At 39.1% G+C, this 24,873-nt stretch overlaps 3 protein-coding genes across 4 annotated transcripts in view; 1 reads left to right on the top strand and 2 right to left on the bottom strand.

Moving 5' to 3' along the window:
- LOC307042951 (solute carrier family 2, facilitated glucose transporter member 11-like) overlaps nt 1-6,178 on the bottom strand; it is a gene marked incomplete at its 3' end in the record, with an annotated part of 6,478 nt that extends 300 nt beyond the window's left edge. The window contains exons 1-12 of the mRNA XM_079687108.1: nt 6,038-6,178; nt 5,842-5,940; nt 5,554-5,714; nt 5,347-5,471; nt 5,099-5,228; nt 2,301-2,449; nt 1,786-1,973; nt 1,570-1,680; nt 987-1,088; nt 813-888; nt 585-712; nt 4-57 (exon numbers count right to left, since the gene is read on the bottom strand). Coding sequence (XP_079543234.1) covers nt 4-57; nt 585-712; nt 813-888; nt 987-1,088; nt 1,570-1,680; nt 1,786-1,973; nt 2,301-2,449; nt 5,099-5,228; nt 5,347-5,471; nt 5,554-5,714; nt 5,842-5,940; nt 6,038-6,160 — 1,446 coding nt within the window. The 5' untranslated portion in view covers nt 6,161-6,178. The remainder of the gene's footprint in view (nt 1-3; nt 58-584; nt 713-812; nt 889-986; nt 1,089-1,569; nt 1,681-1,785; nt 1,974-2,300; nt 2,450-5,098; nt 5,229-5,346; nt 5,472-5,553; nt 5,715-5,841; nt 5,941-6,037) is intronic.
- A 3,557-nt stretch (nt 6,179-9,735) lies between these two features.
- Nucleotides 9,736-21,024, top strand: LOC307042194 (uncharacterized protein). 2 transcript variants are annotated; one of them, XM_079685934.1, is made up of 12 exons: nt 9,736-9,913; nt 11,460-11,571; nt 12,834-12,927; nt 13,591-13,645; nt 16,559-16,699; nt 17,114-17,274; nt 17,381-17,479; nt 18,062-18,207; nt 18,364-18,535; nt 18,672-18,784; nt 19,371-19,458; nt 19,943-21,024. In XM_079685934.1, the coding sequence occupies exons 1-12, from the start codon at nt 9,802-9,804 to the stop codon at nt 19,994-19,996; spliced, it is 1,347 nt and encodes a 448-aa protein (XP_079542060.1). In that variant the 5' UTR covers nt 9,736-9,801; the 3' UTR covers nt 19,997-21,024. The 2 variants fall into 2 exon arrangements, with proteins under 2 accessions (XP_079542060.1, XP_079542061.1); XM_079685935.1 differs by lacking the exons at nt 9,736-9,913; nt 11,460-11,571; nt 12,834-12,927; nt 13,591-13,645 and adding an exon at nt 15,248-16,461.
- Nucleotides 21,025-21,660: 636 nt separating this feature from the next.
- Nucleotides 21,661-24,873, bottom strand: part of aifm3 (AIF family member 3) — an 11,896-nt gene continuing 8,683 nt past the window's right edge. Inside the window, exons 11-18 of the mRNA XM_079687107.1 lie at nt 24,757-24,772; nt 24,581-24,698; nt 24,364-24,440; nt 24,164-24,281; nt 23,960-24,058; nt 23,686-23,761; nt 23,470-23,574; nt 21,661-22,347 (exon numbers count right to left, since the gene is read on the bottom strand). Coding sequence (XP_079543233.1) covers nt 22,305-22,347; nt 23,470-23,574; nt 23,686-23,761; nt 23,960-24,058; nt 24,164-24,281; nt 24,364-24,440; nt 24,581-24,698; nt 24,757-24,772 — 652 coding nt within the window. The 3' untranslated portion in view covers nt 21,661-22,304. The remainder of the gene's footprint in view (nt 22,348-23,469; nt 23,575-23,685; nt 23,762-23,959; nt 24,059-24,163; nt 24,282-24,363; nt 24,441-24,580; nt 24,699-24,756; nt 24,773-24,873) is intronic.

The following is a 24,873-nucleotide window of genomic DNA, read 5'->3' as shown; positions in this document are numbered from 1 at the left end:
GGCCATACAGGTGCTGACGGCCATGAAGACGAGGAAACAATACTGCTCCAGCCAAACCTGTACAAATAAAAGAGGATATAACACAATGAGTCCAAATCTCTCAAAGAACCAAGTTTATTACTTTCAATTCGTCCTTTGAAATGGACCAGATAATGAGATAGCATTTGAAAAAGAAGATACCGTTATATGAACATACTTGTGTTGTGATATACCTGTATGGCCTAGCGTGATATTTGAAAAGTGAAATATTGATATTATATTCATTTAACACATATTATATTATGGTGTAAATAATTCAGCGCCTTTTAAGTAATTGGTTACAGATATTATCTTGGTTAAAGAATAACTCTCTCTGCCCTAAACTCGTCTTTTGAGTGTATTCTATTGGACAAAAAAGGTAAAACATACAATAAACAAAGTTAAAGATGATTTTGAGTGACAGCATTGTTCTCATCTGTCTCAAAATGTCTTTAAATATCTCTATAATGTCATAACTGTGAATCATTTCTAGCATAATAATCATGCAGAGAAAATATCGATCTGAAAAATATTATTAAATTGGACGGCCTTTATTGAATGCTTACCACAAGAAAAGGGAAGACCATGCTGATCAAGAAGAAGCTCAACCAGTTCAAGGACCCTGCGATAATGTAGGCTGCAGGGCGTGTTGCTTGAGTGAAGAGTTCAGTGGTCAAGATGTTAGTCACACCACCTTCAAGGAAGAAGAAACACCAAAATAAATCACGTTAGTTATAACCATTGTGCAACAGCAGCTGCTAAGAAACTACTTCAATGAAGGAAAAAGGTATTACCTGGTCCTAAGCCAAAACTGAGGATAAAAGCAAACACACTAGCTATGCTCAAGTAAGGAACTATGGGGCTGGCACTCTGTGAGAAATAAAGCCAAACAGAAGAAATTAGTTTAGTGAGTACATACTTATTTATGGCCAAAAACAATGGTCTAAATATGTTTTATAATGAGTTACCTGATAAGAGAGCGTCAGCGTGAATAATATGCAGCAGATGCTCATCAGTATGTATCCTCCCATGATGAGCACTTTCCTTCCCAGGCGATCAATGACGATACCCTGTGAGACACACAGCATGTCACAGGACCAAAGACACTCGAGGCAAACACTTTCCTTGAATTTAACTTTGACCTTTTACTCGTCAGTTTTGTACGGAGCCCTGGAGGGTTCATAGAGAGGAAAATAAATAAAACGAGGCCACGCTTTATTAACTCGTGCGCACGAGATGTAATTCGTGGCCTCAATTTTATTTATTTTTCTCTCTATGATCCCTCCAGGGCTCCGTAGTTTTGTTTTCCGCTAAATCCTGCTCGACAATATTTTTTAATCTCACCATTGAATGTTTTATTCCAATGTTTCCTCTGTAGTGTTCTGCTCTGATCTATTTCAGTTGCACTCTGACTCTTATCCTTTGCATGACGCTTTTATTAGAAATGCCTGTTTTACCCTTGTGGCTGTACACCTATACCTATTACCCTGTTGTGTTGCTGTAGCAAGAAGGAACCCCACAATAAAAATACAGTGTGAAACTCATACTTACACATGTTAAAGCTGTGACGAGTTCACAGGCACCAGTGCCAAGGGTCACATATGGAATTCTTTCAGCAGAGATACCAGATTGTGTGAACAAGTAATTTGCATAGAAGTAAATCTACAGGAAACAAAATAAAATAAAAAGTGCATCATCTTTTAGGAACCTTGTTAGAGGTAGCAGGAAAAATCAATTAAAGGAACAACAGGTATAATATAGACGTACAGCATTGATGCCGTTCAGCTGCTGTGCCACGTTGAGCAGCGCCGCGGTGAGAAGCTGCAAGCGGAAGCTACGATCACATAAGAGCTCCCAGGGTGTCTTGGCCTTGAAATCTGCCAAACCTTTCTTCTCCTTCTCGATATCATCAAGTTCGCCATCACAGCGAGATACACCGTGCAGTTGCTTCAGGGCTGCAGACGGGGAAACACATGACAAGCATGGTGATCAAAGTTTTCCCCATATTTACCATTCTTCTCATCTGACAAGGCTAGAGGGGATATTGTTTTGAGAATCTGATTAAAAAAGGTTTCATGTGTTAATGTGACATTAACACAATGTTATCACATGCTGTAAATCATGAGGACAAAATCTGCCTCCGGTGATTCCAGATAAAAGGGAGCCCTCAACCATTTCAACCATGCTATCATGTGCGCTATGATCTTCTCGGTGGTCAAGAGAAACAATCACACAGATTTGGAAATGAAAGCATCTGTACAGTAGTTTCAGAGCAAGTTTACCTTTCTTGCATCCTTCACTATCTCCTTTGTCGATGAGCAGGTAGCGCGGGCTCTCGGGGAACCAGGGCAGGATCAGGAGCTGCAGGAAGGCTGGGACACATGTGGTGGCGAGCAGGATGGGCCAGTAGTCTTTTTTACCCAGGAGCTCTCTGGGAAATCACACAGACATGTCTAAACAAAAACACAGTATAGCATTTATCTCTTTTTCTTTTAAAGTGTTGTCTTTTTCCATTAAGCCTGGTATACAGAACAAAGATGGCAAAAGGGAACAAAGATGTGAGAGATATTATTATTTAATGTAAAAATCAAATATATCCATTAGCACTTCAATTATTAGTTAACAAAAAGTAAATCAACAAAGATCTACTTTTTTGATAATTAATACATGTTTGTTCATCCAAAACGGCACACACTGCTATTTTAAGCTTCTCAGAAATGGAGATTTATTTTTCTCACTCTGTTTTATCTTATAGTTACCAGAACATCTCTGAGCCTTGGACTGTAAAACAGTTGAAGACATCATTCAGAATTTTGAGAAACTCGGATGGATATTTTTTCACTATTTATTGACATTTTGGGGTAGGTAAGTTTGAGAAACCGGCTCGGGATGCACTTTTTGTTATATTCCATGGAATGCTCTTAACATCCCAATAGCAATGAATATCTTAAGTGCTTCCATAAAATCCATTAAAAAAATTCATCTGTGGAAGCCGTGGCGCTGTAAAAAGCACGACCAATCATCTGAGCCGGCCCGGCTAAAATAACTGGATGGCCTACCTGCCTGTCAGCCTTCCATCTGTGCACAAACTTATCTCGTGCCCTCATTGGCAGTGGCGTTTTTATATGTAAAACATCTACGTGTTTCGTGTGGTGGGGCACGAAACACGTAGATGTCTATATAGCTTCTGCAGTGACATGCAGTGAGGTTCATGGCTGGTGAGGCACTAGCACTGACTCTTCAGGTTTACAAATATTATATTTTGACCTAAATCAAAATATAATATTTGTAAACCTGAAGAGTCAGAAGCTGTTTTTGTCTGATGCGTCGGTTAATTTTAAACAGACAGTTCAACAAAAGGATACCCAAAAAATGTAATTTAATCATCTAAATATTGAATTGTTCTCTCTTAGTAAGATCTCATTTTCAATAAAATTGCGGTCTTACCTTGACTTGAAGATGAAGTCTATTTGCCTATCCTTCTGGACAAAAATCTCTATTACTTTTTTGTAAAAGCCCTCCTTATCTTCTTGTAGTTTCAAAAGTCGAATCATAAATCTAATCGATAGATTTATGATTCAAAAATTATAAAAGTAGGGTAGACATGTGGATATTATCCGACAGGTACGTTTCCCACAGATCTTATTTCGAGCTATTTTCTAAAATCCTATGGAGAAATCTCATTTCTTTTTTGTCGAGGGAAGCCATGCGCAGCTTACTTCCGGGTTTTAGGACGCGTCACTGCACCTCTCTCGTCTCCTCTTCACACACCACATTTTTCGCGGCACACGTACTTACAGCCAATCAGCTCTGAATTATGTGAGATGACGTATGGTGGGGATGGCAGCTCAGTGCCCCTATGGTCATTTATTATTGTCATTATTTTTTTGCATTCACTTAGACAGTGAGAGGGAGGGGCATGATCGGGTTTTGTTCTTATTATACATCCATGGTTTTGTCCCACATGGCTCAAAACAGCTCAATAGGCATACACTGTAGCAGGGGCGGACTGGCCATTGGGAATACCGGGAGTCTTTCCGGTGGGCCAGTGCTATGCGTGGGCCGGAGGGCCAAAAATGAATGAACCTATGAATGTTCTATCTATCAGATAGTTTCACTTTCACACATCAGGCCCGTAGCAGCTGTCACTGCGCAGTGAACGATCAGGAGTGAGTGACTGACCTAGCTGGCAGTTGCTTAAAGATGGATAAACAAGCTCCAAAGCGTAAAGGCGTTTTTGTATAGTTTGTGTATACAGTATTGTAACAGTAATTTTGCTCTCAAAGTGCACCAGATTGATGCATTTAACTTCAACATTTAAAAAAAAATCTTCCCGGACCCCCCTAGAGGAGGTGAGGTCCACCACCTGCCCACACCCCCTGTTAAATTGTCTCATCCACATTGAGGATACTTCCTACGCCCATGTTTTATTCCATGCGTCAAGTCAGGCAAATTGGGTCCAAATGTTATTGCATCAATGATCTGTTAACATTAAAATAACTAAATATATGCTGTAACTATTTTGCTATAGGCAACTCAGGGCTCAGGTAATGTGATTACTATATGAATAATGGTCAAAAATAACAATAAATGCATAGGATTTTTTGTTAAGTAACATACTTTTGTCGTCGGCCGGCCGATACATGTCGCGCATTAAGTGGGCCTGTCTGTCAATTAATCCCCGGGCCACTTTTTCCTCCCAGTCCGCCCCTGCACTGTAGACACTAATTAGAAGAACACAGACTAAAACAGCAATGTACAGACGAATCAGATGATTAAACATGATCTTAAAATATATTTTATAGAAAAAAAAAATATTTAATACTTTCTGCTGACACTAGGTGCAGTGCCCCACCTGCCCCTAAAGACCAGTCGCCACTGCTCATTGGTCATTTGCATGTTCGTGTGTGTTGGAGGAGGGGCTCTGTAAGGAAGTGGTAGATTTTTTCCGGTTGGGTATTTTCAAATTCTAGCGCACTCGAGCTGGTTTCTTCAAAATTACCTACCCCACCTTTAATGATTGGCAGATTATTCTAAAATGAAATGAGTTGTTTGTAGCCTTAATATAGCATTTACTTACTTGAGACCAACCACTTGTCCAGCTAAGAGCCCTAAAGTGATGGAAATAGAGGTTCCCATTCCCATGGCCCCACGAAATGCAGTCGGAGCTATTTCCCCCAGGTACAGAGCTTGAACACAAAGACCAATGCCTGTGAAAATAAAATATGTGATTAAAGCTATATTTATGAGGTTTGAAATGCAAAATTAAATCCAATCACTGAATACACTGGTGAACACACTCTCTAGATGTATTTCTGAATGATTTACCTGCATTTAATCCAGTGATAAAACGTCCGATGATGAGTAATTCAAAATATCCTATGGGGTAACTCAGACCCATCAGCAGAGCAGCGATTATTGCAAATGCATTATTTGCTAACAGTGTCCCTTTCCTGGAAACGCAATATGATATTATGACATTAATGTTAAAAACAATATGGACAAAATAAAAATATTGCAAAAGATATGCCATACCTTCCAAGCTTCACAGAGAGTGTCCCACCGACTGTCACTCCTAACAGCCCCCCTATGGTGAATATAGACACAATAGTGGACCAAAGCAGGGTGATAACATTTTTTGGTATGCCAGTTTGGTAACGCTCATTCCAGGTTTGGTTGATGAAATTATGCACATCCTGAAGATAAAAAGAGAAACATGGATGTTCAGAATGAATTAAAATAACAAAGTAGCCCATTTAGCATGAGTACAGACAAATGTGCATAAATACTGCAGTAAATGTGGTGACACAGTGGGGTTATTACCGCTGTGGGTGCATTGATGATAGAGATATTATATCCAAACTGAAAGGTTCCCCCTATACAGGCAGCACATGCAGCCAACACAAGTGATCTGTTTGGGAGCTGCAATACAAAACATATATTTACATCATTAACAACTTTAATTTCGACGTCTCAGTAGAGACTGTTTTTGATTTATTTTTTTTCATATTCCACATACCTTTGGTTGTTTTTTTTCACTGGAATCTCTAATAAGCAGAGGCTCAAATTCATCCGTAAATTCTTTTGGCATTTTGTCGCCGATTTTTTGCTCAAAGTCCGATGTGGTTTCTCGTTTGTGCATCCTTCATGAGAGGAGTTTGCTCTCAAAAGGAAGCTTGAATGACGGGAGGATGGATTTATCATAAGGAAGATACAAGTGATCTGTTGTCATGAAGTCACAGTGAAGTGAGGAGAATCGGCTCTATTAATCCGTGTCTATCAGGATTTCACAGCAGTGCAGTGTAGAACCAGCTGCATCACAAATGTGTTCTTCAAATGCTTTTACCCCCTCAGTAGACTACATCTCTATCCAACTGTGACAAAAAGAATGTTTCCCAGAAAAGAATACAATGAAAAGTTACAAAGTTATTATAACAGCATCCATCCGTGCTGCTTCAGCCTACAAACAGCAGTGGAGGAGGCTGAGAGTCGGGCTGCCTCATGACAGCCACACTGTTAAATCATTATCCAACTTTATAATTATTATAAACTCTTCTTTTTACAATAAATTCTAAAAGTTCAGAAAGTGAAACACATGGTCATAGAGATGTTGAATCCATAGGCTATATGTAATCTGAACTACAGTTATGTTTAAAAACAGCATTATGTTCAACATCAGCAGTAGTGACTCTTCCTGCTGTATGTCTCAGACATCATGAAGAGCAGGGATGTGAACATCTGCAGCATCTTAAAGATGTCTGAAAGCTAAAAAGTTAAAACTTTAAAAGGGTCAAGGGGTTGAGAAGACAGTCAACCGTATTGTTTTATATTTATGTGGTCAGTATGATACTCTTTTTACCTTTAATTCTGCAAGATGGATACAAATAGGCCCATTACAAGCTTCATTATGCAGTGTTAAAAGTTGATTAAAATTAACATGTTTTGGGTTGCAATTTTGTGTAAACATTACTGGGGCTGGTGTTCATCCTCCTCCAACAGGAAACTTGAAGCATCATGAAGCATTTATTACATTACATTACTGCCAAATACAAAAGGACCCTCTCTGCATACATGTAGATTTAATAGATCAACAGATCACTAATGCATTTAAATTGTATATGATTTATTACCCTTCATGAAGAATTAGATATACAATTTATAAACCCGTAATAGAGAGTCATTAGAAAATGGCAACACATACATTTTAGCCTACATTTATTTACAGGTGTATTTTACATTCCTCACTTTGATTTGTGCACTGATTATTCATTTGTCTATCATCCAATAAGTCTAACAATTAATGTAATGTGTCTTCACTTTACACTTGACATTTAAAGCAAACACTGTTGAACCACAAGATACAGTACAAGTATCGTTCATTAAATCACACAGGTATTAGTTGCTGACATACCTTACCAACCGGTTCGAAAAGTATACTGACAATTGTATCAGTCGAAAAATTAGAGCCAATTTTTTTTCGGAATATAGTATTAGCCTTTTATTTTACAAATACAAAACAATAAATGCCAATACTCTTACAAACCTTCCCACATGCTCCCCACGCAGTCGATAACATAAGGACTTTGGATGTCTTGAAGGTAAACACTAAGTTCAAAACAAAGCACACATTTCCATTGCAGCCTTCTGAAGTTCTGAGGCATTAAAAGGTTGCCGAGTTTGGGTTTCTACTCACCTCTTTCTTTGATTCTTCAGATTCCTCATTGAAGTTCATTTTGGAAGTTTCTGTATAGTGTTTCAATGGACCATTTATAATGTTTCCACTTCAGTTGAGTAAGATAATGGCTGCCTATTGTTAGGGTAGCAAATATCAGCTGCAGGGGGGAACCTTTTAACTCTTAAAGCACATGCCCAAATGCTCCTGAGGCTAAAAGAGGGATCACTGACCCAAATACAAAAATTAAATCATCCCTTATGTCTAAATGAATGGGACACCTAAAGACAACCCTTTCCTATTACGATACGATACGATATACTTTATTGTCCCCGTAAGGAAATTAGTTCTGGACTCCGTCCTGCAGTTCCGCATACATGTACATATACAAACATAGTAGACATTAAGAGACATACACATATCATCAGTCATACACCGTTTGAACAAACACAATACACAGGCACACATACTGACAATGGCGACCTATTGCACAACCCTCATTACATATGTCATATTACAGACATGATCCCATGTTCTCCATTCAGGTGCCAGAAAATATTATGATCAGCATACTGGACTACATTTAAATGTATGCACCTGCCTGGAAGTAGTATTTTCTGTAGCACTAGATAATAGTTTTGAGTATCTTGGAATTTCTCTTATCATATTTGAAAATGTATGTATAGGGCATATAAAGCCTTTTTTAAAAAGGTATTATAACATTAAATATCTAAAACATCTTGACCTTTACTAAATGCTGTTGTGGTGTGTTCTCTTAGGACACTTTTCAAACCATTTTCCAACCTAGAGAAATCCATAGTTTTAAGTAAGGTAAAGGTCCAATTCATTCAGGCCTCATTTAGACTCAGGTTATTGTGATTTATTCCCTTCAGTCTGCGCCATGTTTGGCATACCTTTTTTATACGTTTTTATGACATTTTAACCGTGCACTGATATGGTCTCTTTTGATCCCCTTGAACATGCCACTATACTCTCTTTTGTTATTGTTTTGATTGTAAGACCAGAATATACAGAATGTGCATTTAAGAGTCCAACTCCATTGTCAAGTCAATTGAAAATGTAAGAAAAAAGAAAAAGAAAAACATGGATTTATCTATAAACATGAATGCGTGTCTGTTTATAATCTTTCATATCACATCACAAGGGTTGAATAACTACTGCTGCTGCTTCAGCCTGTAATCACTACGGGGCTTTTTAAGGGCATGCTGTTCTACACACGACCCCAAAAGGTTGAGTAGTTTATCCGGGAAAAACTTTTAATCCTGCAAGAGCCTCTAAGAATTTGTTCAAACCAGTCTTGCCACTTGAGCCTGAAAGCGAAATGCACCTCAAGTAAGAATGAACACATTGACTATTCCTACTACTGCTATTTTCCTGAAATGTACTATTTAGTTGTGTGTGCAGCTTGTGTGGAGATTATTTAATTCTCAGACGGATCCCGGAGTGGCTCCACAGACAGCAGACACAACTCAGAAGGTCGAGGGAAAGTGTATTATTCATAGCTGGAATCCCTCATTCCAAATAAAACCTAACTTGGGTGTAATACAAACCAGAAAGTGTTCAGTTAATTAGGAATATATTGACTTTTTAAGTACCCAAAATATCTGTGTTCTCTGAAAGGTTTATAATAAAGTAGTATTTTTAATTTCATTAAAATGTGGTCCCCAAATGTTGTTGATTTAAATGTTCAAATTGAATTTGACATTTTCAGTGAGCAAATGTTCAAAATGTTTGTTGGCGCAAACATAAACAACATTTGAAAATAAGTTGTAAGAAGTCAAAAATATAACAATTATAAAAAGAAAATATAAAAAAACAAAAACATTTTAACATTAAAAAAGAAAAGAAAAATATTGACTTTTGATCAAATACGTTTAAAAACAAAGGGTGTAAAGATATTAAAGTTAAACCTGTTGCATTTGTCCTCGGTGTCCTGCCACTGTCTGACCGCAGCACTGCGCTGTATCCCCACCATCCCCACACAGTCCAGGTGTCACACTGAAACTCTTCCCCTGGCGGCGTAACACTGAAACTCTTCCCCTGGCGGACCGGTGAAGGGAAGAGCAGAGATTCTGCAGACTGAGTTCATAATGTCGGGTAGAAAGCCCCGGTCTGTTGCAAACCCTCTGGAGTCTGCGATCACCATACCGAGTGAGAAGATACTGAAAGAATGCCACACTTTATATGTCGACAGCGAAAACGGTAAATACTCAATAACGGGGAATAATGCGTCAACGTTAAAGCGAAGTTAGGACCGTGAAGCAGGTCCAAGCACGCATAGTTTAAAGTTAGGTAACTTAGTGCAAGGTGGGTCTTAAGTTTGTATTGAATGTAAAACATAAACGCTGCTGGGTGAATACAAAGGAACTTGTGTGTGCTGCAGCTGTCAGCCAGTGTCAAACACATGACATTGAACACTGGCTCCTCTGCAGCTCCTTTAAGGGCAACGCCTTTCCGACTGCAACCTGTCTGAATACCGCACACACACAGTCAGGTTTCATCGTTATATTTGTGTTTTAAACGGAGAGGAAGTGGGCCTTAACGTAAACAGCCCCTCCTGAAATGTACTGTGGAGATAGATAACAAGGGTGCAGCCCAGGCGTTTCTTTTCAAGGTCCTCCTGGTACATATTTGCAAAACTGTTTAGTCTTCAACAACAGAACTCTGTTAACTGATCTGGTAATTTACCTAAATACAGCTTGTGGGAATACTTTACTTAAATATTTGTATTTAATTAAACTTTACACTCCTACTTTAATACATGTCAGAGGCATAGTAAGTTTTACATCCCCTTGTCCAGTAAACCATGCTTCCCCACATTTTTTAAATTTTTGTGAAAAACTGGATGATGTATTCCTTAACGTTTTCATACAATTATCTTACTTCTTAAATTAGATAAACTACTTAAGCTACACACAGTGCTGTTTTTCTGAGTTTACATAACTTTGACTTTTTAGAGATGTGTGGATCTCACAGGAAAGACATCATACCACCATGATGCTGTTATATAATATGGTGCATCGCTGTAGATTAAATCAGCAAACAGTATATAAAGGGGTTAAACTAGCACAACCTTAAACATCTACAATAGTAAAATGCAACATATGGTACACATAAATAGAGCGGTATTATTCTTGCAAAAACAGCTTATAGGCTATAATATAACAGGACTGAGTGGGAATATTTTCACTGCATTAAATTAACTTTTGATACTGATGACAAAGTTTATATTTTGCTGTTATAACTTAGCTGCAGATTTTTCGCACTGTAATTATTCAGACTTTTACACCTAAGTATACTATCTGTGTGAAGACTTTGCTCTTACAGCACTTCAAGGAGATGTCCAGTATGTGTCCTGCCTTAGTTAATATAGCATTATAGTTTGTAAAAGCCTTCTGCCACGTTGAATGTTCTTGAGCCTTTCTTTATCAGGAGAGGTTATTGCTTTTTCAGGATCACCCTGTTCCAACACACACATTACATTGAGATGAAACGACTGTAATAACACCTGTGTGTGTGTGTGTGTGTGTGTGTGTGTGTGTGTGTGTGTGTGTGTGTGTGTGTGTGTGTGTGTGTGTGTGTGTGTGTGTGTGTGTGTGTGTGTGTGTGTGTGTGTGTGTGTGTGTGTGTGTGTGTGTGTGTGTGTGTGTGTGTGTGTGTGTGTGTGTGTGTGTGTGTGTGTGTGTGTGTGTGTGTGTGTGTGTGTGTGTGTGTGTGTGTGTGTGTGTGTGTGTCCTCGTGTCCTCAGGCCTGGTGAAGATAGCCAGCAGTCTCGGAGTTCGGCTCCTGCCTCCCAGAAAGAAGATCATTGTGATGATAATGGGGAACCACTCTGCAGGGAAGAGCTCTTTCATTAACTGGTAATGCATGATATGGTTTATAGGAATAAGTCCTCAGAAAACCTTAAATACAAAATAAAGCGATGACCTTACTTCACTATTTGTTATCGTTTTATTTCCCCTGAGCTTATTCTAAATTGAAAATGAGCATTAAGGTTCACATTTTTGTAATGTCTCCATAAAATATAATACTTGTGATGTAGTACTTGTTTTATTTTATAAATGTCTATACTAATTTGTAGTAGAATAACCAGATGGAAATGTCTATTCTTTGATTATACAACTGATCAATACAGCTATGTTATCACAGTAAGTGCTGTGTATTCAATATTTTGAGTCTGGCTCTTTGATAGCAACATTTCCCACAATGGTCTGATAAAACTCAAAACCACACTAATAACGCTATAGCCAAATATATATGTTATAGTAAGGGTTGTTAGATTATTTTCTTTGTCAATTAACCTTCTGTTTTCTTTTCTATTTAATCAGTTTGTCTTAAAACTTTTCTAAATATAAAAAAATGTCCTTCACATATTCCCAGAGCTCAAGGCAAAATCCTCATAAACTAGTAATAATAATAGGTTTAAAAAAGTGATTCCATTAATGAAAAAAACATTGTCGCCAATTGATTCACCATTTTAATAATGACTTACCCTTTTTGCTCTACATTTAAAAACACCACAGAGGCCCTACTCTAGTGTCCGTGAGGTGCTGAAAAACTCATGTTGTATCTAAAATGTTCCACTAAGCTGATGCAGGAATGTGTTTTGAACAAACTCCATAAAGAGCACAGTTGTCAATCATGCCTGGAGCCGCTGACCTCACATATTTTGAAGCTTTTAGGGAGGACCTCCTCTGGGGCAGTCGGTGTTCTTAGCATGAAGTTGTTGATTTGTGTTAAAGAGTTAAACACAAATGGAAATATTAAATAAGTTCTCTCTCTCGATTTTCAGAGGTGCTGTTAAATTGGTTAATTTCTCTTTAAGTTACAGCATTTGGTTGGTTGGGAAAATAATAGATTTCTCCCTGAAAATAGTTGTCACTATTATGGATAACATAATATTTACATGACAATTTGTTCATTGCTGAGTAATGATTAAGATTCACAATCTATTCACATTTAAAGCGTAACTATTAATCATTAATTAAAATACTTATCGAAACAATAATCAACAAAATGTAGGAATGTAGGAATACAGTGTTGTTGCATAAGGTCCTGTGTACTTACTTATAAATGCAACATTAAAGATAATAGTTTTTGATGCCTCTTGATGTCATTTCAGGTACGCTGAGGAGCACATACAGAAAGCTGGCGTCGCTATCGAAACTCAGGGATTCACATTCGTCACAAGTGGTCGAAAAAGAGAATCATTGACGGTAAGAACGGCATGAAGAGCTCTCGTACAGAAGAGCTTCATGTGTATAAGACCGGCTGAAAAGCCAAGTGCCAACTGATTATCAAAAAGAGAACTACAATAAATAAAACCAGCGTTGTGCTGCTTCCGCTTTCCTGCTTTTATAATTGAATCCGGATCATATCAGTGTTTGTTAAGTGACAGGTTTTCATATTCATATGGCACTTCTCGGTTTATGGGACGAGTGATTTCTGAATGACTACAGTGATGGAAGTGAAGCTGCTCCTATTCATAAACGTTGATGCAGCGATGCGTTTGATGTCAGCTTGTACGAACAGAGACACTCCCTCAGTCGCTTGTGATTTCTCATTCTGTATGCTGCTCGCTCCAATGAGGGACTTAGTTGTATAGACACACACACACACACACACACACACACACACACACACACACACACACACACACACACACACACACACACACACACACACACACACACACACACACACACACACACACACACACACACACACACACACACAGACACACAGACACACACACACACACACACACACACACACAAAAAAAACACATACTTTAAAAGACTTAAAATAGTCAAAAATCAAGAAATTGTGTTTATCAAGGATCAGTTTATTCCTTACATTTCTTTTTAACTCTTTCACAGGGCAATGCAACGCTTCATCTCTACCCTCACTTTCGACCAATCCTTGAGTTCAAAGGTAAGCCTTTCCTCTTGGTGTAGCATCAATAACACTAACTCCTAATGGGTTTCTGACAAATGCACTATTGAAAACAAATGCCATGGTTGTGCTGATTATGTGTTTATATGCAATGCTGCATTTCTATGTTCCTAATCTTATCATAATGAGAAATGTCTGCTTTGTTTCTAATGAGAGGCATCAAAACACCTGCCTATCCCACATAATACAACGGTAAAGTACATTTTTTATGAAATGAGTGTGAGGAGAATTAGCCTTAATAGCCTTTGATACTGAAACTAACATATTTCCTGCTTTTGTGCAAAACGATAACTCCAGTTCTGCAGTTTGAGTACACAACACTTTCTCATTTGCCTCTCCATGACGCCTAAAATCTAATTAATGTCATCCCTTTTCTAGTGTGTACAATGGAAAAATATAATTTGATTGTGTTTCTTATGGATTTTTCCCTCTGCTGGAGTCATAGGAAACAGCAAAGGGGGGATAAAGAGTTAAAATCAGGAGGAGAAGCAGCGTTAGGAGCAGTGAGCAGGGTGTTATCATGAGCTGCAGCCACAGATGGTTACCTTTATGTTCAGATAGCGCCCTGCTGTGTGGCACGTATCCTACTGGGAATGTTTAAAGTGTGTGTGTTACGGACTCATTTCAAATTCAGAGGTTGAGAAATGTAGCTATTTGAGATCAACACATTTAAATGTTGTACTCCATAGCATCAACTGAAATCAGTCTGTTTATTCCTGCGTTTTGAAATGTAACACTGATTTGTCTAGTTTCTGGTCGTCTCGTGTGTTTTGAGATTTCAAGTGGAGTTTATGAGCTTCACCTTGATGACTCAACATCGCTGAGTCACATCTTTGACGTATTACGTTTTCTTTATATAATCGGATGCCACCCCAGTTCCCATTCTCCTTACATCTGTGTTGTTAGATATGGGAATAGAGATGACTCTCGCATTGAAGAAGGACACGTAATTAGCAGCATATTGTTTCAAGAGAATTAGCCTGGACTCTCTGTTCTGAATACACTGGATGTTGAAGTGCAGAAGGTCTGGGTGTGCCTGCTCTCTGAGAGGGAGCATCAGCATAGAGGGGGGAGGGCGCTAATGTATGTGCATGCGTTTGACGGTGAGTGTGTAGAAAGTGAAGGTTCACTGGGTGCGCTGTATGGCTTGTGAGTCACACGCCCCATTGACAGCAGTGCAGTGGAGTCAGGAGGAGCTGCTGAGAAATGTCACAGCCATAAGAGACGCCACAGCAGCAACAGCTCCACTCTGCAGAGCCTCAGCAACACCAACGAAATACCAGCAAGCTTTTTATTTCAACTTCAACGTCGCCTCTGGAAATATCAGCGTTTGTTTACCTGTCACAGCAGCTCAGGATGACTCATCAGAAAAACACCACTCCTTATGTGGGAGTATAGCTGCTGATGCTATGCAGTTTGATCTTCTTTGGGATTTGCTTAGGAGAGACTTCTTAATATTGTTTTAGACTTATATAAAGGGGTGTTTATGTCTTTATATTTTCAACCTGTTGTCAAGACTTTGAGCTGCAAGTGAATTGATAGTTTTTAAAGTGCTATATTGTGGGATGTAAGTACTATATTGTTGGACTACATAGATTTGTGGCTGTGTCTTTTACAAATGTTCTTTATATGTATTTGTGCTAGACATGGTTTGACCTGTTTAGTCCAACAAGTTCTTTTTTAGTCTTGGTTGATGCAGCATTATTGCAGCCTTTGCCCTTTTCCTCCTGCGCAGGATCTCCAGTGCAGCCTTCTCAGTTACAGTCACTTGAGGAACTTAGCACCCATCGGAGAGTATCACTCTCCTTTTCACCTTTTGGGAGTCTCAGAGGACTTTTCTCCCACTATAGTGGACGATTACATCTGCGTCTAAGCCAAAGGTTCAGAGGGACTTACATAATTCCTGATGTTGAAGTGCATGCATGTCTGAGGGAAGTATCGACCTGTTAGAGATCAAACATGAAGCTGTTTGATAGTATCTGCATATATATGTATAAGAGCATCTAGTCACCTTACGTGCAACAATAATTGCTCAAAATTAACTGTGGGAATTAGCTTCCCGATGTGTGATAGGAGGCAGATGCATTGATACTGTGGCCATGCTGATGTAAGAGAAACATGAGGGAATGCTAATGTGCATCTCTGCAGCACAAGGATGGGATCTGTACTGACTGTTAACACCTGCCCGCTTCCTATCAAACAGCCTCTGTGTCATCCCAGGCCAGTGTGTGTGTGTGTGTGTGTGTGTGTGTGTGTTGAGGGGGGATGGGTTTATTTTATTAAAAGTGTCTAAATAGTGATGCTGTTCTGGTGCTCAGAGTCTGGGTTTGACGGGGACTCATGTGTGGTGGTTGTGGTGGAGTAAGGGAACCCCACACAGCGCGTTGCCTCACAGTCGTTCTTCACTGGCTAGCTTTATGTCCCACGCCCCACACTAAAGCTGCCAGTTGAAGAGCTGTTGTGTGCAACCAAGACAACAGACCGCTCAGCAGAAGGGACTATGAGAAAACATAAGACCTAGAAAATATTTTCAGGTGTTAAAATTCAAGATGAATCTGTGAGGGTGTGGCCGCTTTTTAACCAGAATGTATTGATGCATTTTTCTTTTAAAAAGTGCTTATAATAATATTTTTCTAAATCACCCTGTACTTTTTTGCCATATCATCGCAAATGCCCATTCTTGCAATTTCAAACGTGCGTTCTTCTTGATCTTTAACGTCATTGGCCTTCCTCGGGTTTCCAAGTATTGACCGCACTGCGGCTTCCACTGGCAGATAACAATATGGTCATTAGAGGTGACGGCTTCCTGAAGAGACCTTGTATTTATCATCTGTTGCTATACATTTATCCTGAAGGGAGCACCTGTACACATACATTGTTGTTTTATTCCAGGTGCTATGGACTACCTGACTGCTGAGATCTCCTCCTCCAAGCAGAAGAAGTTCAGTCTGGTGACATTTGTGGACACGCCAGGTCTGGTGGACGGAGACATGGTCTACCCTTTTGATGTCAATGCCGCCATTACGTGGTTGGGTATGTCTTTGCAGCAGTTTCAATGTACAATCTCAATGTGTGTGTGTTCCTCTAATGCAGTGTTTCTCAAACTTTTTCACACTCGCGGACCACCTAACTCCACAAATATCCAAAAACACATCGTTTTCTAGAACAGATTACAAATGGCCTGAAAATGGTACAAACTACGTCACGTCAACATGTGTGACGTAGGTGTGGCCCTGGGCTATATCATGCATGAAACTTAAGCTCGCTCCATTGCGGAGATATTCCCACGAGAGTGCGGAAGACTTAAATGTATTTATTTATTTAAAATGTGAAATGTTACCGATATACTAACAGACCACTAGGGGGCGCTCACGGACCACCAGTGATCCGCGGACCACACTTTGAGAAGCACTGATCTAATGGAAGTTTGTTTTTATCTTTATGCAGGAGAACAGGCCGACTTGGTATTCGTGTTCTTCGACCCAATGGGCCAGGCGCTTTGCAAACGCACACTCAACATAGTGGAGAAGCTGAGTGAGACAAGTGGAGACAAACTGCGGTTCTACCTCAGCAAGGCAGATGAAGCTGGGAAGGACACAGACAGACAGGTACCTTCACTTAAGTATGGCCTTTTTCATTTCTATTTGGCTACAATCTTGTAGCCAAAATAAGGTTGATTCTAAAAATATAACTTCTATTTGTTTATTTCTGCAGAGGGTGATGATGCAGATAGTCCAGGAGCTGTGTCGCCGTCCAGGTCTCAACAAATGTGGTTTTGACATGCCTACGATATACATCCCCAACCCACAAAAGGTTAGGTTTAGTAATTATATTATATATTATGTTTTGGTGCCCTTCTAAGAATTTAAAACATATTTGGATGATTATGGAGATAAGATCTAAATTATTTTTCTCCCCATACCTCCTCAGCTCCGGGTCTGATCTTAGGTCTGGATTTAAAGCTCTCCGCTATCCTTGGGGGTTCAACAAACATTGATTATCCTGAAATGTAAATTATCCACTCCAGGTTTCCTGCTGGCTCCCGATGGCTGGAACAGGGTGATTCATTTTGCAATATGATGGCAAAGAGAGTTATCAACCCTCGAGGGAGTGGAGGGGGGGGGAGGTTGTAAACCATAGCCTTTGATAAGCCACCTTTGGCTACAGCAGCCCTAGTCCTGAGTTATTACTGCACCATCCTGTGATCTACAACCACGGAGCGCGGTAGATTTGTGCCCACCGTCCAACCTCAGATTTATTTTCGCTGAGCAAGAGTATCTTCACTTCCTGCTAAATGCTCTGTCAGTCACAGGGCCCTTAGGATCTGTTGTCCAGACCCCGCTCACATGTTTGTACCGTTATTTAAAAACTGATGAGGCCTTTTCTCTTGTTCAGCCGAGCCGCTGTGTGAACCAGATCGATGTGGTGTGTGAGACCATCGAGAAGACCATCAACCAGGCCGTGCAGAAGACCCTGGACCAGCTGGAGAAAGACTGTGACCTCATTTGTTCCACCATCAGCAGCAGACTGGAGCAGGACAGGTTGCTATATGTGTTAAATGCAATATAACCGGATATAATATGACATCTGAAAGCAAATAAACCACAACACGTGTATACAGATGAGATAAGAGTCACCCGGTGTTATCTGCTGCAGAAAATGTGATATTAAAACCAGATTCCTCTGTTTGGACGCAGGGCCGGCGTGACTCACAACAAAAGCGTCCGTCTTCACTCGTTCCTATGTGGCGCTCTGGGTATCTTCCTCCCCGCCCTCTTCATCCTCAGTTTCATCGTGAACACTTTCTCCCAGGTGCAGCTGGACGAGCTGCTGGGGGAAGGGCCGTCTCGGACCCTCTTCGTTTTTACAGTAAGAGTCGCACAGTAACTATTTGTTATAGAAAAAAATAACATTGAAATAAAAATATATAATTTTGTTGCATAATTAGTTATTTTTTCTTGAAGTCTAATTGGTTCTCTGAAAGTTTTTTCTTTGTGTCTTTCAGGGAATAATTATGTATTTATGGGACTGGATACCAGAAGATGGACAAGTACTATTTGTCATCGTTTTTGGAGCTTTTTGCTACCTACTGCTTTTCCTCGCAAAATATTTTGCAGGGTGAGTGTCACGAATATTCAATACAAACATATATATTCACACGTCAAGTTGAATAATAGCTTAAAAGCAGAATAATTGATTATTGATGAGTCAATCGACCGAACACTATTTTATTACAATTCATATTATTGACTAATCAGGATTTTCTTTTAAAATAGAGCAAGCAGTTCTTTTGGTTCAACTTCTAAAATTATTTTTCTATGTTTTGTTTAAGTGAAAGTTATTTTGGGGTTAAGGATGTTCTGATAGACCTCCAGATTTTGTGTAGAACAAAGGATTAAATCAGAAAGGAAATTGGACAAGATGCTTTTGTAGTAAAGTAGACTACAGTATGTAAGTCACTTTGGATGAAAGCGTCAGGTAAATAATATGTAATGTCATTTTGTCCAGAGGGGAACCAGGATACTTTGAATGAAACGCTAACCACATGAAATGTCTAAATAAAGAAAGCTTTTTCAGTTTTTTCAAGAAGGGTTTGAAGTAGATTCACAACAAATATAAACACACTCTCTCAGACACAAACACCCAGAGGACGTTGATTGTTGATATTCTAAGCGAACATTGTTGTGATGCTCTTCATTCTCAGCCGAGGGAATAAGACTCTGACGAAGAAGGAGAAGAGGACGATGGCAGAGTACAGCGATTACATCCAGGATATCGTCAAAACGAAGAAGGTGAGTTTATGTTTGTGCCATATTTAGTAAAAAAAGAATAGCTGCTGTTATACCATGTGTAATTAATATGCGTAATGCAGAAGGGTTTTTTAATAAATCACAGACAAAAGCTATAACCTGACTCTACAGCTTTACAGAAAGGTTTTGAGTCCATTTTTTCAGTTTTTTTTCATTATTTAGGTTTTATATTTATGATCACTGTTGACTACCATAATTGTAACACTATCCATAAAATGTTAATATTCAGTTAATATCAGTTACAAAATAAATACAATCGGTAATGCTGGATTACATGCTGCACCATTTCCTGTGAATCTCTTGTGCTTAGAAAGGCAAGTTTAGTCCGGCACAGGAATGGCAGACTAGCTTGTAATAAAACAACCTACATTCAGATTTCATGAATAGTTTTAGACGAACCGCTTTTTGCTTAATTTAAAAACAAAAACAGCCATTTGAATCTGACCCAGTTCATTTTGCTCCACAGGGGAATCTGTATGATTGGTACCTGCAGCAGTGTGCCGCAGAGTCTGACTTCTGACCCCGGGTAAGCTGAATCCGTTTTCTAAACAGATGATCATCAGCCAGGTGATCGGGTGTGTTTCTTCTCAGTGTGTAGCCTGATATCACTGCCAACATGTGTCATCTCAAGAGCTTCGATCAAAGATCAAGTGCCTTTTTTTAATCAGTACAGGAAAAGCTGGGATTGTGTTGTTTGATATAAACACATTTTATAATGTGAATGGATTTATATTTCCTCGATTTTTCTAGTACAATGAAAAGCTGATGACAGCAGGTAATGTTTACAAACCTTTTGAATTACTTCAGAGTAAATTCGATATTTTTGATGATGCCCTCTGTGAACTTAAGCTCTCATGTAGCACCGTCCTGAAGTCTGTCATGTGTCTTAACGAAGTACTATAATGTTGTGCACTTAGTAATACTACAATAAGCAATGCTGTGATTACACTTGAGCATTTTGGTCGGGCATTTTCTCAAATATTTTCCTACCAATAAGACTCCAAAGTTGTTCTATCCTACTGTTAGATGTTTGTTTTGTTGGGTCATTTGTGAAGCCTTCGGTTATCTTTGTAATGTTTTACCATGGGAGATCTGTGATTCAGGTTCTTTGATGTAAATGAGCACTGAACCCTTCATGTTTTTATAGATCTGTGCAACCTAAATCTAGTTGTATCATTATGCCATGCGATGCCTTTACTCCAGTGTTAGTAGATATATTTATAATCTTTAAGGTGCTTTTACCCAAATAATTTAGAAAAAGCTCTAGGGGCTGTTTGCAATATCATTGTGAACACTGTCAGTTTGTATTGTGTGTTAGAAAACTCCCAGGTACCCTCACCATGAAGGACAATCTTTGTGTATGCATACATCCGTGTGAAATGTGTGAAACAACTTGTGTGTGAAAGTTGATCTATTCTGTGTCGTTTTTTGAAAAAGTATTTGTATTGTATGAAAAAGTGGCTCAACAAACTAGAATGTTTTTTGATAAAAGTCATTGAATTCTCATAATCCTGCAAACAATCAAATGATTAAACATTTTCTACTGAATTTGACTCTACTGTCCATTTACTGTTCTCCTGGTTATAATAAGGTGAATAATGTACACATGAACAACAGGTGGAGTAACATGGAGAAACATAACGTTTTGTAAAGCAGTGAGTAGTTGGAAGACTTTTATTTAAAAGTTATAAAAATGGCCTTCCAGTTTTCACTGTAGGAAGAACGACGCTTTGAAAACGCTGAGTTGACAAGTATTACATCAGCACAGCAGGATGTAATCACCCATCCGCTTCACACCCATCACAAGCAGCTCTGACTGAATATTACATTACAATAACTGGGGGGAAAAGCAACACATTCACGTCTGCTTATTTTGTAAGACAACAATCCTCAGTTCCCTGAGTAAGTAACAAAGAATATCCCAGTAGACATGCTGCTATAAAAACAACTACTATTGGATTTGCTGAAGGGGAGATTCTCTATAAAGTACATTCATCTATGGTGCAAGCACTACTATGTGATCAAAGTATGATGATTATTTAAATGTCATTTGTGCAAGTTACTACAGTAGCAAGGAAACCAATAAAGGATGTTGTGAACCTAAAGATTATCATTCATTTTGAATGAAAGCAGTGTGAGTTAGTGAGTCTGTTAAAGCTGCATTCAGGGTTTTTATGGAGCACATTTTTAGCACATTTGAGCTTTATTTTGCTGTTGCAACTAGATGGAACATCTCTGTTTAGGGGATTCTTGTTAAACTCTTGTTATAGTAAACTATAGCATGCAGATCTAAGGCCTGTATGCTAGCACACAGCCAACACTTTTATTTCAAACTTAGAAAATTCAGTTAAAATGGTATGCCCTTAGTTTGTTACAGTGCATTCATGATTACAGCTATATACAATGTTATTTGTACAAAACAATGCCAATGCCCGTCCCTGGCTTCTTATAAACAAAGTGTAGAAGTAGTTACATCTTGCATCAGCCCAGAGGCCGAATCCAATATTGATTTGTTTGTGAAACGTTACAGCATCGTCAAAAAGGAGCCAACACAGCGATCCAGTGTCTTCAGACAGTGTAGGCTCCATCTGTCACGTTAAAGTGTCTCTCAGGAACAAAAGCAGGTTTCAGTGTCGTCCTCAGGGAAGTGTGTCTCCAACAGACACGGTCCTGTCCCCTGTATATATGTGTGTGTGTGTGTGTGTGTGTGTGTGTGTGTGTGTGTGTGTGTGTGTATTTATAAGTGTGTCCATACTGAGATAGCTGCTCAGTGTCTCATCAACACCATTAGTGTCCATAGTGAAGTCTCCAGTCCTTCAGATGTGAAGTCATTGAGAGCCTTTGTCAGTCAGCCAAGAAATGTCTCCAGTCCTGCAAACCATCAAAAGCAACCGACACACACACACACACACACACACACACACACACACACACACACACACACACACACACACACACACACACACACACACACACACACACACACACACACACACACACACACACACACACACACACACACACACACACACACACATTTATCAAGTCCCTACATATGATCAATCAGGTAACATTTTAAATAGAGCATGCTCGTATTTGTCCGTACTTGCCAAGCCTTGGAAAACATCCTTCACATTTTGAGTTTGCATTATTAGAAACGAAAGACACAGGAGATATGAGGAACACTACAATCATAGTAGACCAAAAACACAGCGACAAACAGACAGAAATATATGCAAAAGTAATGCTGCACCTTGATTAAGTGTGGTGTCACTTATTGTTACAGGTCAGGTTTGCAAATAATATACACATTTAATAACAAATGAATAAAGTTCCTTTAAAAGTCACAATAATAATAAGGGAATTATTATTTGAATTATTGCCTCTTTTAGTCAGCTCTCAGAGACTGAAGTGGTTCAAATTCAAATTCAATTTAGTTTAATCATTCCTCCCAAATTTAGAATTTATAAGCATTATATTAATATATGGTTAAATATTTCAACTCACTTTTATGCAGTTCTAAATATTAGTTAGCCGGTATTGGTTGACAATTGTTGACAGAAACATTAATGAACACTTTAAAAGGTTTCTCATATATGTGACTGACAGTGTTATAAAGTGGTTATTGTTTTAACAGCAATTCCTTCAGATTATAAACTTTACACAACTATCTACTAAGTACAGCATTTCCTATTTGAAATAAAGTAGTGGGTAACATATATATAGTGTCAAAACTCTGTCTACACTACTTTCCCTATGATAACTTTTATAGTACGTATGACAGCTTGTGTTTTTTTTCTGCAGTACTGAAGTAGCCATCGTTTTTATAATACTTTTCATGTGATTGAAGTCACAAGCTCTGCGACTCCATGTGTGTTCCTGTCTGAGTGATAACATTTGTCATGCTTTTCTTCACAGTGAAACCTGAGAAACCTAAATAACATAAAAGCTATTGTAACCGGCAACAGATTTAAGTCTTGAAAGGAGACTTACTCCACATCTCGTTTCTTAATCGTCTTTCCGGATCCTAAGACCTCTGCCACTCGGGACACAATGGGATCATAGTTCATGCTGGCAACAGCAACCACCTCCTCACTCCTGTAGATGGACCAGGGGAGGAAAACAATAAGATGTGGAATCACAATTAAAGACTACAATAGGAGTTGAAACCAAATCTACAATTATTGTTTATTTAAGAATCGTACGCACCTGGTGTAAAACGCCACAAATCTCAGTTCATCAAGATCACCTTGTATAATGACATCATCGAATCCTTCACCATACCCTTAAAATAAAGAAATACATGTGTCTGTCGTCAACAGCAAAAAGAAAAACAGGTGCAATTCAAACTCTCAGTTTAAGGTCTTCATTTTTATTTTTACAGCTAGATGGCAGTGTGGTTACTACACAGCTACTTTTCAACCTCTGGTCTCTTACAACATGTCTGACTTATAATACCACTCTTAATACTTTCATTCTTTACCTGCATAGCGAAGTGTCTTCCCAAACATGGCTGACCAGAAGTAAGGCACAGTTTTGATCTCAGCGGCTCTGCCCATCATGCTGAGAGCCGCCGCCCTTCCTGTCAGCATAGAGAAAGAAACAAGAAACATTTAAAGGCTTGTCTTAAAGAATTCATCATAACAGTATTACAGCCTTTGATATGCAGTCAGGAGGACACACTCACCGTGTACATGAGCCATTTGCCAGTGAGGGATGTTCACCTTCTTATTGTTGCGCGGCGGGAAAGGAAACACCACCACATCTCCTCCAGCGTAGACCCCATCAGCACTTGTCTGCATCATCTGAGAGAAACAGTTTAGAGGAGTAAATTAACATCATGGGACAACGCTTATTCAAGAAGGCTAAAAGCTTTTTACACAATACCTTGTTGACGGTGATGAAGCCCCTGGAGTCCATGTGGATGCCGCCCTGTTTCAGGAAGCCGGTTGCAGGAATACTTCCTGAGACACACAAGAGAACACAGGTTGAATATGCAGCTGCTGTCACACATAGAAAGGGAGTTCTGGCATCTGTTTTGGTCACTGTGTAGATAATGATAACAGGATTAAAAAGGGACATATTTCATCCTCTTTGACCTCACCTGCTCCGATGACACACACGTCTGCTCGCAGGACTTTACCACTCTTCAGGGCCACCTCTTTCAGCTGTGTGCACAGGAAAAACAAAATGTCCAGGCCATGTACTGTATATGCATAATGCTACATTAACAGCTTTGACACTTCCTTTCAGGAGTTTACTCTTAATGCCACTAAAAACCTTTTCTGACCACTTACTAAGAGTAAGGGGGGGATACAAGACATCAACTTGAACTTTGGAAACTGGCATGGACTATCTTTACTCTTTTTCAGACATTTTGTAGATCAAATGAATAAT

This window comes from Notothenia rossii (assembly GCF_949606895.1).
Source record: "Notothenia rossii genome assembly, chromosome: 6".
NCBI classification, from domain to species: Eukaryota; Metazoa; Chordata; class Actinopteri; order Perciformes; family Nototheniidae; genus Notothenia; species Notothenia rossii.
The sequence above is the reverse complement of the archived record's forward strand: the minus strand, read 5'-3'. Positions and strand labels throughout refer to the sequence as shown.

Excerpts from the sequence above, each read along its gene's own strand:
- LOC307042194 (XM_079685934.1), top strand. The coding sequence starts at position 9,802 with ATGTCGGGTAGAAAGCCCCGGTCTGTTGCAAACCCTCTGGAGTCTGCG. Across the intron at positions 18,208-18,363 it reads AGCAGACTGGAGCAGGACAG|GGCCGGCGTGACTCACAACA; the intron begins GTTGCTATATGT and ends GTTTGGACGCAG. Across the intron at positions 19,459-19,942 it reads ATATCGTCAAAACGAAGAAG|GGGAATCTGTATGATTGGTA; the intron begins GTGAGTTTATGT and ends TTTGCTCCACAG.